The following is a 17943-nucleotide window of genomic DNA, read 5'->3' as shown; positions in this document are numbered from 1 at the left end:
ACTCCGCCATGCCCCCCTCCAGGTGTTAGACCCCTTGAAACATCTTTTCCATCACTTTTGTGGCCAGCATAAGTGTTTCTAGTTTTCAAAGTTCGCCTCCCCATTGAACTCTATTGCGGTTCGCGAAAGTTCGCGCGAACCGAACCTTCCGCGGAAGTTCGCAAACCAAAAATTGGAGGTTCGGCCCATCTCTACCTGGCAGTGGCACAGTAGGAATTACCAAGGCTGTATATGCAACACAAGTGTCTGTGGGACACACACACACGCAAAAAAAAATAGATCACAAGAACAACATTAGCTCTCAAAAGAGCTGTTGAGGATGAGGAATGCTTTTTAGCAATAAGATCAGCAAGAAGGATCAACCTAACAAGCCTAAAGGTGGCCATACACTAGTCGATTTGCCATCAGATCGACCAACAGATAGATCCCTCTCTGATCGAATCTGATCAGAGAGGGATCGTATGGCTGCCTTTACTGCAAACAGATTGTGAATCGATTTCAGCATGTAATCGATTCACCATCTGTGAAGCTGCCGCTGCTGCCTCTCCCCCTGCATACATTACCTGATCTGGCCGGTGCGAGTCCCCCGGTCTCCGCTGTCTTCTTCTCCGCTCTGGGCTCCAGGGCTCCAGCTTCACTTTACTTCCTGCCCGGGGAAGTTTAACCCAACAGTAGAGGGCATATTACTGTTTAAACTTCCTGTCGGGACAGGAAGAAGTGAAGCCTGACAGAGCCCAGTGGGGAAGGAGCAGCGGGGACAGAGGGGATACGCGCCGGCCGGATCAGGTAATGTATTGCCGCTAGCGTTGGTCGTCGGACATTTGAATGCCGCTATTAATGCACTCCCGACCCGCCGGCGATCGAGCGAAATCTTCCGCACGGACAGATCGACGGGAACGATCGATTTCCGTCCGAAAATCAGTCGGCGTTTGCGCAACAGTTTCACAGCAGATTCGATCACAGTGTAGGGGCCCCTTAACACAAGAGCCTAACTAAGCTTTCCCTGTCAGCTGCAAGGTTCTCTCCCTTCTCCAATTACTGCAGCCACACAAGTGAGTGAAATGGCTGACGCTGCCTGCGTTTTATAAGGGGGGCCTCCAGGAGGGAGTGTAGCCTGATTGGCTACCCTGTGCCTACTGACTGTGATGTAGAGGGTCAAAGTTGACCCTAATGATGTAGTATAGGGGGCGGGTCGAACCGCCATAAAGTTTGCGGGTCACCGCGAACGCGAACCACTGAAGTTCGCGTGAATAAGTTCGTGGGCGAACTGGTCGGGCCATCTCTATTGTAGTGGTGTAATAGCTAGTGGAGCATGGCAGCAGCACATAATTCTGTGGGCCCTGGCCGTGGGAGCACAGACAGCAGGAGGTAAAAGCAGCAACAGGAGGAGGAGTAACGTGTGGCAGCAGGAAATAATAGGCCATGGCACATAGCGGTGGTACCACGGCTGTAAATATAACACTGAGCAAGCAGCAGGAGGTTCCAGACAGTGGTTTTGAAGCCCACATTGTGTCCAATACACAATTGGGACTGCACAGTTTTCAACCCAGACACCTCCGAATTTTTTTTCTGCAATATATAGCTATTGTAGTGGCGTAATAGCTAGTACCGCATGGCAGCAATGCATAATTCTGTGGACCCTGGCGGTGGAAGCGCTGACAGCAGGAGGTTAAATGCAGCAGCAGGAGGAGGAGTAGTAACGTTTGGCATCAGGCAGCGTAGGCCATGGCACCTAGTGGTGGTACCATGGCTGTAACAAACACTGAGAACACAGCAGGAGGTTGCAGAAAGCGGTTGTGAAGCCCACATTGTGTCCAATACACAACTGGGAAAGCACAGTTTTCAACCCAGACACCTCAGAATTGTTTTTTTTTTTTACAACAACAAAATATAGCTATTTTTGTGGCGTAACAGCTAGTGACGCATGGCAGCAGCACATAATTGTGTGGACCCTGGTGATGGGAGTACAAACATCAGGAGGTAAAAGCAGCAGGAGAAGGAGGAGTAACGTGTGGCAACAGGCAATATAATAGGTCATGGTACCTAGCGGTGGTACCATGGCTGTGGGTGGTGGCGGTGGGAGCACAGACAGCAGGAGGTTAAATGCAGCAGCAGGTGGAGGAGTAGTAACGTGTGGCAGCAGGCAGCGTAGGCCATGGGACCTAGCGGTGGTACTACAGCACAAACAAAAATAAACAACCGTTCCAGGAAGTGGTCGTACGGTTCCAGGAAGTGGTCGTACAGCTGCAGTTCGGTTCTCCCCACAACTCGGACAGCACAGTTTGCATCCCAGACACCTCATAATATATATATTTTTTTAACAACAACAGTAGTAACTGTTTTTATGGTGTTATAGCTAGTGGCAGCAACGCATAATTCTGTAGACCCTGGCGGTGGGAACACAGACAGCAGGAGGAAAAAGCAGCAGGAGGAGGAGTAACATACATGTGGCAGCAGGCAATAATAGGCCATGGCACCTAGCGGTGGTACCACAGCACCTAAAAAACCAGACCTAATTAGCAGGAGACTGAAGGTTGGTGTGCAAAAAACATTCCCAGCCACCTCATGTCCCCTTCTCGTCAACAGCAGGGGCTAGGAACTTGCTGTCAACCCAGGCCTGGTTGATCTTCAGGAATGTCAGTCTGTCCACAGACTCTGGGGACAGACAAGAGCGCTTCTCGGTAACCACGCCACTGGCCACACTGAAGCACCTCTTGGACAGCATGCTGGAAGGGGGGGCAAGAAATGGACTTCCAGGGCATACTGCGCCAGCTCCCTCCAGATCTCCAAGCGCTTGACCCAGTACTCCATGGGGTCCACAGGGGCCTCGGTATCAAACCCACTGAAGAACTCCATGTAGTCGGCCACCATCCGGGTCAGGTGCTGGTTATGACTTTGAGAGGAGGATGCTGCTGTAGCACCGGCTGCTGTGCTGGCTGGACAGGGACAGAGGGGGTGGAAGGCTTGGGGAAGGCTTCCTCCAATCGCTGAACAAGGATCCGCTGCAACTCCCTTGTTCGGTGCTCAGGGTCTCCAGCAGGCAGGAACTGACCCACCTTCCCCTTCAGCCATGGGTCCAGGATCATGCTGATCCAGTTGTCCTCCCAAGCACACATCTGGATCACCCTGGGGTCCCTGCGCAGGCATCGGAGCATGTGCGCTGCCATGGTGAACAGGTTTGACACAACAGAGACATCAGGATCATCGGCACCCCCAGAGACGACATCGCTGTCCTCCTCATCTGGCCCCTGAGCCTCGTCCTGCTCTCTCCATCCTCGCACCACTGCAGCTGTGCTCTGCTGTTCCCCCTCAACAGCAAGGTCAGGGACCTCCTCCAACAAGTGAAAGTCCTCCTCCTGAGAGGTGGACTGCGCAGCTGCCTGCTGATCCAGCTGGGTCAGTGCCTCCTCTCCCTCTTCTATTCAGATCAAATAGGGCCCTGTCCAGCAGACAAACCATAAGCACCCACTCGCAGAGGGATGCCCATTCCCGGCTCACCATGTTGGTTCCCTGCAGGAAGGGAGCCAACACCAAGTACACCTGCTGCATCTGCCCCCACTGTGCGTTGGAGAGGACCTGGAGGTTGGTGGTGCTGGAAACAGTAGCGTCAATGATGTATCTGCTGACAGCCCTCCACTGCTCAACCAGCCACTCCAACATTGCCAGGGAAGCCCTCGCACTGCTGCAGGTCAGCCAGGGTCACTGAGGCACTGGCAGAGTGGCGGAAATGGTGCACAATTTTTCTTGCCGCTTCCAACAGATTGTCCATCCCCTCATAGGTGTGCAGGAACTTCTGCACCACCAGGTTCAGGATGTGGGTCAAACAGTGGATGTGGGTCAAGTGTTCCCTGGTGATGGCAGACAGCAGGTTGGCCACATTGTTGGACGCCACCAATCCGACTCTGAGGCCTCTGGGTGTCAGCCACCTCTGCTCCTGCTCCCTGAGGTTGGCCAGAATGTTGCCTGCTGTCAGCTTTGTCTTCCCCAGGCTAACCATCTCCAGCAGCGCTTGGCAGTAGCGGGCCATCACGCTGCTGCTTAGGCGGGGACACTTGGCGGCGGGTGTGCCGGAGGAGGGAACTGGATTTCCCCTGACCCTGTGGGGTGGCACCACCCACTGGACTGCTGCTGCTGCTGTGCCACCCAACATGATCCTGCTTCCTCACCCACTTCCACCAGGCTGACCCAGTGAGCCATGAAGGACAGGTAGTGGTCTGTCCCAAACGGCTGCTCCAGGGGCCCATGGTGACATGGACCCGCTCCCCATGGTGTGATTGAGTGAAGGGGCCATGTTTGCCAACACAACATGGTGCAGTGCTGGGATCACCTTGCTGGAGAAGTAGTGGCAGCTGGGGATTCACCACTCCGGGATCCCATACTGCAAGAGCACTCTCATGTCACTGCCCTCCTGCACAAGGGAGTAGGGCAGGAGCTGGGAGCACATGGACAGGGAAAGCAATCCATTCAGCATCCGGATGCGCCTGTGGCAGAGAGGCAGAGCCTTGGTCACACCTGGAAAGGCCTTGCTGAGCAGGGTCAGGCAGCATTTGCCTGCACGGGAATATGAGGAGGGAACTGTGGCAGGAGCAAAGGAGACCACTCAGGACTGGCTGCCTGAACCAGCCTCAATCGTGGCAGGGGTGACAGAGTGTGCAGGGGGTAGCAATGAGTTTCCGCGCTCCTACTGCTACTGCAGCTGTGCAGTGGGTCTCCTGCTCTGACCACTGCCAGCACCACTGTGCTTCAGCCTGTCAAACTCCTGATATTTGTGATAATGCCTGCTCTGCAAGTGGGTCTGCAGGCTTGAGGTATCCATCTTGGCCAGATCATGACCTCTGCTCAGGCTGGCCCTGCAGCTGTTGCAAATTGGAAATACTGCCAGATTGGGGGGTGTGAACTGCCCCTTCTGGCTTGAAGGGGATGCTTGTCTCCCTCTGGTTGGATGTTGACTAGTGCAAGTTGGTGGTGGTAGCTGCTGAAGCAGCAGGCTGTGGCTCCTGCCTTCCACGCCTACTGCTGGCCCTGCCACTGGCCGTCATGCTGCTGCACCTCTGTGCCAGAGCCTCCTCCTCCTCCGAGCTGCCTGCACCCAACTGTGACACATAGGGATGGTCTTGCATCTCATCATTATCATCCTCCTCCTCCTCCTGAAACAGCTACTCTGAACCCCCAACCACCTCTTCTGCCCAACATCCTCTGGATCAGGCCCCTCCTCCTCAAAGAGAACACCAAGAGCCCAATATAGTGTAGTATGTACTGGTAAGGTATAATTGATAGAGTAATAATATTAATTTAATACTCACAAACCAGGGTTACCAAGTAGGCAACCACTGTCAAAGCAGGTGGGGAGATTGTCCTGACCCCACTCAGGATTAAAAAGTCGCTCTCTGTAGTTGAAGAAGGAAGGGTACAACCCTCCACCAAGGGTGGACTTGATGTAGATAATAGGATAACAGAGGCGCCAATAGGATAAAAAACACTAAAAGAACTTAAAAACCCATCTTGGTAATAGAGGAGGCAGTGGTGGACTCACCCCCTCCAAGCAGAACACACGACTGTGGATTTTCAGTCAAAACAATTGTATTGGATACTCCAAATAAAGTGCAACGCGTTTCACGGGATACAAACCCGCTTCATCAGGCAATAACAGATAGGGGTAAACAGCATCTGCCAGTATCATCAACACTGAGCGCCTCTGTCACAGTATCTGTATTTGCATATGCTTGTCTGAAGGTGTGTGTGTGTGTGTGTGTATATATATATATATATATATATATATATATATATATATATATATATATATATATATATATATATATATATATATATATACATATACATATACATACACACACTGGAATGAATCAGAATACGGGACCTGCATTTGAAGGAACACTATCAATATGCAAGTGTTCTAAAATTACAATGTACAAATAATGTCTAAGTAGCGTAGTGTAAACATTTTCCTACTTTTCATGTTAAAGATCAGAGGCAAAAGTGTTAAAGGGATACTTAAGCCTTACTTAAAGAGAATCTGTATTCACAAAATGAAGTATAAACAAACATCCCTGCCTGTTTGGGGTCATCTCTTAGCCCCCTCTGTAATATTTTCGCTGCTCTCAGCTTAATAAAGAGGGTAAAAAAAACCTTTCTGTAAACAGAAAAGATGGCCACCAAAACAGGAAGTACATCAGCAGAGCAGTGAATTCAGTTAATACACAGTGAGTACACAGAGAATTCAGTGAGTTACACATTGAATTCAGTCTCCAGAGGTTATGTGCAAGTTTTGAAAGAGCTGTGTGTCAATGAAGCATGACAAGCTGTGTCTGCTCTGCACTTGTGTCAGCCTGACAGGCAGCTTCCTCCTCAGCCAGCTATTCTTTGTTCAGTTTATCAGTCTGTGTTTATCAGCCTCACAGATAGCAGACAAGCTGACAGTGAGAGCAGGGATGTTGTCTGTGAGGAATAAAACATTATAACACATATATATCCTTTGAAGAGAGGACTAATTATAAAACTTAACTTTTATTAGATAGTTTTAAAATAGATCTATTTTGCTAAAAACGACATAGATGTGATCAATGGGTTGGAGATATCAGTCACGGTCCATAGGGGACCACCCTCCACTACCCCACTAGTAATCTATAAACCCCCCACACAACTCGACATGTTTCATTTCCTCTAAGGGAAATTTCGTCAGGAGTGATAAGTGCTCAGTGCTGAAGTGCCATAGTGCAAAAATAAATTACATTATATACATCACATAGCTAATATTTCTAGCAAAGTAACAGAAAAAATCGGCCGCAAAACTGCAGCCTGCTAAGGAACCTGCCATTTTCCATGTCCTTTTATAGCATACTAAATCTCCCCTAGGGATTCTGGGTAGGGTAGGTCCGGTCACCACCCCCACAAAAAAAGTAACAGAAAAGATGATTGGTTCTCTTACAAATCCATCAAAACCCCCAGCCAATCCAGAATATATCCATTCAAAGCAATATTATCCCAAAGAGGTAGAAAAAATACCTATTTCCCGTCCGCTTACGCTGACCATCAGGAGTGCACTATATCCTATATGCTGTTAGCCTTAAAAAGTATAAACACAGAGCGAGAGGTGTATAAAACACTCTCTCCGTATTTTCAGCTCTGTCATTGGTGGATGGAGACCAGGGGAGGGGGCGTGGCCATGCGCGTCATATGCGCATTTCTATACAGGCTCGTGAGCCAACCAAATGCCTCTCTTCTTCCGTAACCCTCCGCATCACCACTAGCGATGTCGGAGGAGGAAGGGAGGTGTGGCCACCCTCGTCACGGGGGGTGGTATACAGATCAGCGGCCAGTCGGCTGCCGTCTAACATTTACATTCCCCTAACAAAGCGGGTATGAATATCAGGAAGGGGGAGTGGACCATTACCCACCCATCCCTCCCCCCACACGTATACGGGGGTTGTAAACATTGTTACCATGGCTACACATATAAACAATAGCAAATTTACAGCAGAAGGAGCTCTGTTACACCAAAGCGAACGCTCAAAATAGGCCACACTCTTGCCAAAGCCACGGAGGGTGATAACATTGTGTAAAATCTACAAATACAGCCCCCTCAACCCTATAATTGATATCCCTCCACTGTGTACACTACAAAGATGGGGGACTCTAAATTATACATCCAAAAAGGATTCTTGCAGGGCACAGTTAATGGAAAAAAGGGCTAATATTCAATAAACGATTGTTCTACTATCATTAGGGGACATATCTTGGTAGCAATAGATGGAACTAAAGACGTGTCATTAGGCACTATAATTCTTAACCTATTAAGACAATATGCATATCTGTATGCCAAGGAGAGGGGAAGGGGAAAGAAGGCGGAGGGATTAAAGATTTTGAATTCCACCCCATACATATAAGGACACGGCAGGCAAGGTGAGTATTCTAGTTGAATCAAAACAGAAAAACGGTCCGATACAGGTTAGACCTATGTCAGGGATCAGTTCTATTCTTTCCCTTTTCTTTTCTTCACAGGAACGGGGAGAAAGTGAACCCCTCATTCAAACCAATTGGGCTCAGAGTTCCCAATCTATAAATCCAGCGGGCCTCGAGCTGCCTCAGTTTTTGATCCAGGTTGCCCCCTCTGGGGCCCATCCTCCATCTTTGTATAACCCAGAATTTTAAACACGTTGGATCCCCACCATGTTTCTCATGGCAATGTCTGGCAATGGGGGTTCTACGCTTGTGATTTACATCCCCAAGATGTTCTAAGAATCTCTCTTTTACGGTTCTTGTGGTCTCCCCCACGTATATTAGGGGACATGTACATTGAATGGCATAAACAACCCCCTCAGAGTTACAATTAAAAAATTCTCACAAGTCAAATAACCGGTTATCCTTGGGTGCCCGGAAACTGTCACATTTCAGGACATTAGCACAGGCCTTACATTTTCCACATTTGTGCATGCCCCTTAAAGGGGTCCCTAACCATGTTTTTTTGAAATCCCCGGAGGCATTTTTTCTCACAGGAAGAAAAGAGTGTGTCAAACTATCCCCTAGGTTCTTTCCCCTCCTATATGTTATCAGGGGAGCTCGTGGTAGATACTCTCTTAATTGCGGGTCTAGCTTCAAAATAGACCAATGTCTTCCCAGTATCCGTTTAACGTTGTGGGACTGGCTTGAGAAGGTATTAATCAATCTGACTTTACCGCCATCCCTCTGTTGACTTCTGGGTTTAGGGACTAAAAGGGTACTTCTCTCAGTGGCCTGAGCTTTCTCAAACGCCCCCCTAATTACTTCTCTGGGGTAACCTCGATCCCGGAACCGTTTATCAAGTGTAAGACATTCTTCCTGAAAATCGACTTCCCTCGTGCAGTTCCTCCGCGCCCGTAGGAACTGCCCCTTTGGGATACCTCTCTTTAGGGGTTCTGGATGGAAACTCTGCCAATCTAGTAAAGAATTTGTTGCTGTGGGTTTCCGAAAGATTTTTGTGTCCAAACCCCCCTCCTCATTTCTCACTATCTGTACATCCAGGAAGTTCATACTATCCTTATGTATTTCATGGGTAAAGAACATTCCAATATTATTGTCATTCAGCTGTTCAACAAAATCGATAAAGAGGGCTTTTGGACCGTCCCATAAAATAAAGATGTCGTCTATGAAACGCCCCCAATATATAACATGGGACGTGTACACAGCTAGGTCTTCCCCAAAGACAATCGTGTCCTCCCACCATCCTAAGAAGAGGTTGGCATACGAAGGGGCACAAGACGTCCCCATCGCACAACCCCTCCTCTGTAGGTAATATTTGTCCTGAAACAAGAAGTAATTGTGATTGAGAATGAACTCCAAAAGATCCAACAGGAAGGATGTATGTTCTTTAAGGTGAATGCTTCTTGATTGTAAAAAATATTTAGTGGCATTTAGGCCCAACGTGTGGTCAATGTTGTTATATAAGGACTCTACATCGAGGCTAGCCAACCACACATTCCCCTCAATATGTACATCACTCAGTTTGTTCAAAAGATCCATAGTGTCTCTTATGTATGATGGGAGACTTTCAACATGCGGTCTTAAAAAGGAGTCAACATATCTGCTAATTTGTTCGGTTAGACAGCTATTCCCTGATACAATGGGACGACCTGGTGGTATAGACATGTTCTTATGGACCTTTGGCAATGCATAGAAAGTGGCCACAGTAGGTGATTTGATGAGTATACAATCATAATCGGATTTATCTATTAACCCTTTCAACACGGCTTCCTTAAGTAGTGTTTCAAGTCTTTTATGAAACAGGGGAGTGGGGTTAGAATCCAGCTTTTTATATTGTCTCTCGTCAGATAAAATTCTATGGCACATTTCCATATATGCTTTTCGAGATTGCAAGACAATGTTGCCCCCTTTATCTGATTTTTTGATTACAATATCCTCATTCATCATCAACTTATTCAGGGCCAACTGTTCATTTTTATTAAGGTTGTGTACATTAAACTGTCTCGTTTTTGCAAGATCCTCGAGATCTCTTACCACCGTATCAACAAAGGTTTGAATGGTAGGATACCCACTAATGCTCGGGCAAAATTTGCTTTTAATTACCAGGCCACTTTTTGGGGTACCTAGTTGTATGTGGCCAGTTTCATTCTCTTCCAAGAGTTCATTAAGGTCACTCAGGAATAAAACATCACAGGAGCACTGGAGGGGCTTGGAAGGGGTTAACTTGTTAACATTACTGAAGAGTTGGCAGCCTTCCAGACACAGCCGACAAATCCGACAGGGGAAAGATAAGCTGATTTATTCCAGAGACGGTGCAAGTAGAAAGTGCTGCAGTAAGCCAGGGCACAATGGAGTAGCCTTAGGAACTTGTGGGATAGGAGAAATAATGGTAAAATTTTTGTTACAGAGTCTCTTTGAAAAATCAGTTTTAATCACCTGTGGCTGCTACCAGCCCCCTGCAGCTGTCCCGTGCCCTTGCAATCACTCACGGATCCTCCGGTCCCCCGCCACCAGCTAGTCTTGTTTCACCGACAGGCCCGACAGGCCTGGCCACATGTAGTCTTCTTCGAGCACCCGTCCACAATAGCGTCCTATGCCAGGAACGCAAAGAAGGAGATGCGTGGCCATGCCTGCGAAGGTGTAGTGAGGCTGTTGACCAAAAATGAAACTAGCGGTGGCGGGGGACAGGAGGATCTGCAATTGACTGTGAGGGCACGGGACGGCTGCAGGGGGCTGGTAGAAGCCCCAAGTGAGTAAAACTGAGTTTTTATGTAAGGCTTAGGTATCCCTTTAATTCATTGTGTGTAGGATGTAGCTGTGTTGGAACAAATCACTCTCAAAAGGGGTGTCTGCTTTAATGTTACATAGCCAGTGCAGTTCTCTGCATATGAGACTACAGAGTATTTTTCTCTGAAAGAAAAAAAAATATGAAAAGCTGTGGTGTCAGGTTTCACACACAATTACAAATGTTTATAACAAGATACATTTCCTCTGCTCTCAGTGCAGACAGCTCATTCAGACACACAGCAGCTGCCTGTCTCATACACAGGTTTACCAGATGTAGGGAGAGGGTTTCCTCCCTCCCCTCACGATACACTGGTCCATCAGCTTTGGCGTCAGTGAAGTGTGAAAGGAATTTGATACAGTAAACAAAAGAGATAAGCAGTAAAATGTCTACATCATTAGTTAAAAGCACTTCAGGAACTCTCTTAATCCCGGGTAAAAAAAATACTATTATAGGGCTGGTAGTGTGTGAAAAATGTCTAATTGACCCTCCTGTCCCACCTGACGTCAGGGTGAAGAATCACAAAATATAAGTATGGGGTAAGTACTCGCAAACTGCTGAAAAGCAACCGTTTGCCGGGAACCATTTGCCCTCACTATTGCTGGAACTTTAGTGAGTGTGTTCCCATAAGAACTTTTTAATGTGTTGTGTATGTACTACCTTCTAATTTATGAACCTACCCTTCTGACTATGATGTTGAAATATTGATGAGGTCCTTGTTTTAAAATATTTTAAGCTCATGTAAGTATAAGCATTTAAGTATAAAGATTAATACTTGATAACATTACCGATAATGCCTCTCCTCCTCTTGTCTCAAGGCTCCACTCTCCAGACTGCGCTCTAATAGTTTACGGTTGTCATGAGTTAAGGAGTTTATCTGAGACAGCAAGATGTTATTTTGATCTTGAAGAGAGAGTTTAACCTGTGACAAAACCTGTAAGATATTAGGAGAAGCAGCAAAAGAGAAGAGTCAAACTAAATCCTATGTATCCTTTGGTGCTCACAAGTTTAAAACCCCTACGGTTTATTGTATATTCCCTTATTCTGCTCAATACACTTAAACTAAAAAAAAAGGATAAAAAGTGATCAAACCAAATCTATGCTGAAAAGGTACAGATATTCTAGAATGAAAAAGTTTCTTAAATCTAGTAGCTTGTACTTTTCTAATCTGCTTTCCAGATTTCAGTAGATAATGTATATGTTATATCCAGAACCCGAAGTCTGGCCACTTCGAGATCTAGCCAGCCAATATGGGGGATTTAGTGGTATGGGAAGTCTGCAGTAGGTGCTTGACTTCCTCAGTGGTGGTAGGAGTGAAGGAGGTGAGGGGAGGATAGGGTGGAGGAGGAGCTGGTTGGGAGGGGGTGGGAGGTGAAGATTGAAGATTGGATATTTCCTGATGGATGGAGACAATTTTGTTGGTGAAGTGGGTGGCTAAATCTGTGGCAGAGAGGGAGGAAATGGAGGGTGAGGGGTCAGTTTAAGCAGGGAGTTGAAAGTGGCAAAAAGACACTGGGGGTTGGAAGCTTGTGCCCTGATGAGCTTGGTAAAGTATTCTTGCTTTGCATCAGCAAGGGAATTGTGGAACTGCAGCAGGTTAGTCTTGTACTGTAGGAAATCCTGGTTAAGTTGAGTTTTCCTCCATTTCCATTCAGTGGCGTGTGTTACCCCCTGGAGGTTGCGAGTATGGGTAGTGCGCTAGGGCTGGGGGTTAGGGGGGCGGTTGCGGTGGAAAATTGGGGGAGCAGCTTTCTCTAGGGCTGATGAGAGAGTTTGGTGATACTGAGCTGCAGCAAGATTAGGACAGGTTAGGGTGGGGAGAGTGGAGGAGAGGGCATGGAGGGGGTCAGAAAGGACACTAGGGTTGAGCTTGCGTAGGTCTCACTGCCATCGACCACATGGGAGGGCAGGTTGTTTGGAGGTGCCTTCTGTGAGCAGGTTGAAGGTGAGAAGGTGATAGTCTGAGGGTGGGAAAGGTGCGATGTCAAGGTCTGTAATGGTGGTGGATTTAGTGAATATACGGTCGAGAGTGTGACCTGCAGTGTGGGTGGGGTTGTTTGTGTGTTGTACTAGGCCAAGTGAGTTGGCTATGGTGAGTAGCCGGGTCGCGACAGAGTCCTTGGGTTCATCGATGGGAGTATTGAAATCCCCAAGGATGATGGTGGGGAGGTCAGAGGAGAGGATGTGTGGGAGCTAGGAGACAAGGTTATCGAGAAATTGTGGTGTGGAGCTCGACGGAGGGCGGTATAAGACCGCAACAATGGCTGGGAGGGGATTGTAGAGGCGGATACTGTGGACCTTGAATGATGCGAATTGTAGGGAGGGAGGTGGAGTGAGGACACAGAAGGTGCAGGATGGGGAGAGAAGCAGACCCACCCCTCCCCCGTTCCTGTTGTCTGGTCTGGGGGTGTGACTGAGGTGAAGCCCACCGTAGGAGAGGGCAGCCTCTGCGGCAAAGTCAGAGGGGGTGAGCCATGTCTCAGTGGGAGCAAGATGGTGAGGGATTTGGAGAGAGGAAGAGGTTGCGGACGGATCTGGCATTCCAGAGACCGCAGGGTAGGGGGGAGCATGTGTTTCTGGGTGGGATGGATGGATGCGGAGGTTATTAGTGTACAGAGGGCTGTGAAGTGTGTGAAGCAGGCGAGCAGGGGATGCTTGTCTGGCAGCAGGCTGTGGCCCAGGGTTAGGTGATATATCGCCAGCTGCAAGCAAGAGCAGGAGGGAGAGAGTAAGCAAATGTGAATGGGATTTAAATGTTTGTGAGGTTTTTGAGCTGCTGGGGGAAAGAGAGATTTCAGGAGAGCTAACAGTTCATGAGAAGCTAAAAATGCATATGGAGTGTGGTACATGGGGAAGATGCAAATAGCAATGCAACTTGTAGATGTTAGCAGACAGACAGAACATAAGAAAAAGTGTAGTACACATGGTAAGTGTGTCTGATTATAACCAGGAAATTTCCAACTACTAAACAGTTTATATGGGTATGCAGGTAGTGCAAGCAAACCTGTGTAAAAAAGAATTCGATTCTACTTGACAGTGCAACATATATCCAGTAGTGGCACATTTAGCAACAGTATTGGAGGCAGTTCTGGATGCAGAGTAGTTGTTTCCAGCAGAGTCCTGTGGCTGTTGAATCCTGTTTGAATTCCTGGGTGAATTTTTGGTAAATTCTTGGTAAGTTGTAAAGCACTTTGTAATAAATGGCACTTAGAAATGAAATGGCACCAAATGACCAAGGCCACAAGTGACCAAGCTCCAGCACTTAAATAGGTATGATAGCTGCCATGGTTGAATTGGAAGTGATTCTCAATTAGAAATTGGGAAAACAGTTCAGCTGAGGATGGAAGTGGCTACCTGCAATAAATAATTGGTGCTCACTGGGCTGGAACACAAGGATTCACAAATGTTATATGGGTATTTACAAACACTGCTGAACTACTTAAATTATATTAAACGATCTTAGCAGCAATTGTACCAATTAAACAACTTTATCACATCTGGACTACTGCAGTGCCCTTTATGCAAGCTTCCCAAACAAGGACCTGCACCACCTGCAATTAGTGCAGAATGCTGCTGCCAGATTGCTAACAAACCAGCTTTGCCATTGTCACATTACACCGATCCTTCGCTCTCTGCACTGGCTACCACCAGTAAAATGGAGAATACTCTTCAAGATTGGACTGTTGACATTCCACATTTAAATCACTGCACAATTTGGCCCCTGGATACATGAAGGTTCCATAAACGTGGTCATTGTAACAATTGGTGTAGCAACACAGACGTCTGATTATTGTGTGATCTGCAGAATCACCAATAATGCAGACACTATACCTGATTATGTGGTGATCTGCAGAATCACCAATAATGCAAGTATAGATGACAGATATACAAGATGAGTAGTGTTTGGTGTAACAGTAAGTGAATAGTTTGACTAGACCTCACCAGAGGAACTGGTGGGTACTGTCTGCAACAGTACCTGGATAGTTTGACTAGACCTCACCAGAGGAGCTGGTGGGTACTATCAGCAATAATAACTGGATAGTTTGACTAGACCTCACCAGAGGAGCTGGTGGGTACTATCTGCAACAGTACCTGGATAGTTTGACTAGACCTCACCAGAGGAGCTGGTGGGTACTATCAGCAAGCACCTCTCCAGTGACAAGGGCTCACTGGAGAGTAGGAAGGTCAGACAGCCAAAGATCGGCAACAGAGAGGCAGGAACAATACAGAATCAACAGGCAAGAGAGTAGTGATAATACAGGCAAGGTTCAGCAACAGAGTCAGATGGGTAGAAGTACAGAATCGATTAGCAAGAGCAAGGTCAGAGGTTAGCCAGAGTCATACACAGGTAATCAATAATAACAACAATAATAATAATCCTAGTCTTGTATGAAATCCCTGGTTTCTTCCAAGATCAAAGCACACCGGATACTGTCTAAGGTCTGAGCGCTAACACTGAAGTATTCGCAACAGCAGACAGGTTGCAAGTGAACGCTGAAGGTATTTGAAGCAGAGGAGACCCCACGTCCGCGCCCACTCCAATCAGCCAATCCGGAGCGCCATGAGTCTCCTCTGACATCAGCCAACCGGCCGGTCAGCTGAGGCGCCTCCTCCCCGCATAAAGGTCCTGTCTACGCGTGCGCCCGCGCCATACAGCCACCCTATGGGCAACTGACAATCCCGTCCTCAGCGTACTAGACCCCAGAGGAGCGGGCAGACTCCAGTCACGATCCACCAGGTCTGTCATGAAGTCTCTTTACATTACTCAAGCCAGGGAGGGAGGGAGAGGAATCCCTTTGCTTATGAGATCTTAACATGGACCTGTGAGAGGAATCCACCTTCCTCCTTCTAGAAGGTAGGGCCCACACAATATCACTGGGGACAACCCTCCAAACTTCAGACTGTTTCTTCTGAACCTCAGCAACCGCAATAACCACTTTCTCGGGAAGGATGCTTACTGGGGTAGTGGGCTGCACTGTCTCAGCCTCAAAGCATCTAGATAAAGCATCTGCCTTAACGTTTTTACTACATGGCCTGTAAGTAATAATAAACCTGAACCTGGTAAAAAATAAAGACCAACGGGCCTGTCTGGGATTGAGGCGTTCCTTCAATATACTCTAAGTTTTTATGATCCGTATAAACTGTAATGGTATGTTCAGCCCCCTCAAGCCAATGTCGCCGTTCTTCGAATGCAAGTTTAATGGCCAACAGTTCACGATTCACGATGTCATAATTTCTCTCGGCGGGAGAAAATTTCTGAGAGAAAAAAAGCACATGGGTGCAACCTGCCCTGCAACCCGGAGTGCTGAGACAGCACAGCCCCTACTCCTACCTCCGAGGCATCCACCTCAACGATAAAGGGAAGAGACACATCGACATGTCTTAAAATGGGGGCGGAGCAGAACAATTTTTTAAGTGATGAAAATGCAGATTGATCTTCCGCTGACCAATTATAGGTATCTGCCCCCTTTTTAGTAAGTTCAGGTCCTGTCTACGCGTGCGCCCGCGCCATACAGCCACCCTATGGGCAACTGACAATCCCGTCCTCGGCGTACTAGACGCCAGAGGAGCGGGCAGACTCTCCGAGGAAGAAAACGAGGCGGCTGCGGGGACACCCTGCGTGCCCGCAGCCGTGATTTCAACAGATATTACAGTCATTCCCTGAATGCACCTCAAAACCTTTGGAGACAGAGCTTTCTGTCATGCTGCCCCTACCCTTTGGAACGCCCTACCTCACCCAGTAAAGACAGCTCCTTCCCTGGAGTTATTCAAATCCAGACTGAAAAGCAACCTGTTTAGCCTGGCATTTCCTGACTTATTAAGAGTTCTTCCTCTATACCACAATTTACCAATCAACCAATTATTGGTCGGAGCCATGCTTATGCGCTTTGAGTCCTACGGGAGTTGTTGTTGGACCAGCACTAGTCATGTACAGCAGCTAAAGTCTCTGCACTGGACAGTCACTGGATGCAGAGATATGCAATATAACATGATAAAAAAAAAAAACAAGAACCAAAAGAGCAATTATGATTGGGTGTCTTGTGCAAGGTACTGGACCAGCACTAGCAGTGTCTAGCAGCTAAAGTCTCTGCATTGGACAGTCACTGGACACAGAGATGTGCAAAATAACACTATCAAAATAGAATAAAAAGAGCAATTATGATGGGGTGTTTTGTGCAAGGTACTACAGCAGCAGCAGTATCCACACAGTGCACATCTTTATCAAAGACAGTACACTGTGGACAGTGAGACACAAAGATTTGCAATTTCACAATAGCAATTAAACATGTTACTAGCCCTTACAAGGGCTCTTTGCCTGCTCAGGATGCTGTACAAACAGTTAGTGGGGACACAGAACAGAGGCCTGCCTAACACTAATGCTTTCCCTATCACCAGCACAGCGCTGCCAGTGCTCTCACTAACAGCAGCCACAGAATGAGTGTAAGATGGCTGCCATGCTGGCGTTCAGGAGGAAGGGTATGCTAATTGGCTGCCATGTGCCTGCTGACTCTGGAGCGAGGGGTCAAAGTTTAGCTCAGTGATGATGTATAGGGGGCAGGTCAAGCGCGCCATGTATTCTCCTGAGGGAGCAGGCTCGAACACCATTCTTCACTATGAACTATTCGCTGGGCGAATTGTTCGGGCCATCATTGTACATAAATAGTTACCTTAGGGTTTGCACTTTTTTAATATGGATGTCCTGAGGGTATATTATTGTTATTTTTTTAAATATGGGCTTGTAATAGTGATGTATGCAAAACAGAAAAAAAAACCTTTTATTTCCAAATAAAATATTGCACTATGGAGATGTTTTAATCGTTTTATTTGCCTATTGGTCCCGGTTATTACAACGTCATTGCTTCCTCATCTGCTGCCTAACTCTTATACACACAGTGCAAATAACTGGATGGGGAGTACAGACTGGGGGGACCCAGATGAGCGGGGGGTCCGACCCATCGTTGTGCCCACTGCCCCCCCTTCCTGGATGTTACCCCCTCCAGCTCACGGCAGGCCCCCCAATGGCCAGGCAGGCAGCTGCAAGCTGGGTGGCATAAGGCCAGGCACACTTCCTGGTCCTGCCTGATGCCGCCCCCAGACTTCCAACACCTGAGGAAATCGCCTCACCTGGCTTCATAGGTGGGAAGGTCTTGTATTGGAACATATACAATGGCCTAAAAATT

General features: G+C 47.6%; 1 protein-coding gene across 12 annotated transcripts in view; it reads right to left on the bottom strand.

Annotated features, from left to right (window-relative positions):
- CCDC88B (coiled-coil domain containing 88B) overlaps nt 1-17943 on the bottom strand; it is a 948743-nt gene that overhangs the window by 266261 nt on the left and 664539 nt on the right. For 10 of the 12 annotated variants that reach the window (XM_068261744.1, XM_068261745.1, XM_068261746.1 and 7 more), the window contains one exon: nt 11551-11696. The exons of 1 other annotated variant lie outside the window; for it this stretch is intronic. In XM_068261744.1, coding sequence (XP_068117845.1) covers nt 11551-11696 — 146 coding nt within the window. The remainder of the gene's footprint in view (nt 1-11550; nt 11697-17943) is intronic. One more of the 12 variants, XM_068261743.1, reaches the window with a different exon arrangement.

This window comes from Hyperolius riggenbachi, chromosome 11 (assembly GCF_040937935.1).
Source record: "Hyperolius riggenbachi isolate aHypRig1 chromosome 11, aHypRig1.pri, whole genome shotgun sequence".
In the NCBI taxonomy this organism is placed as follows: Eukaryota; Metazoa; Chordata; class Amphibia; order Anura; family Hyperoliidae; genus Hyperolius; species Hyperolius riggenbachi.
This window is presented reverse-complemented; position numbering and strand designations above follow the sequence as displayed.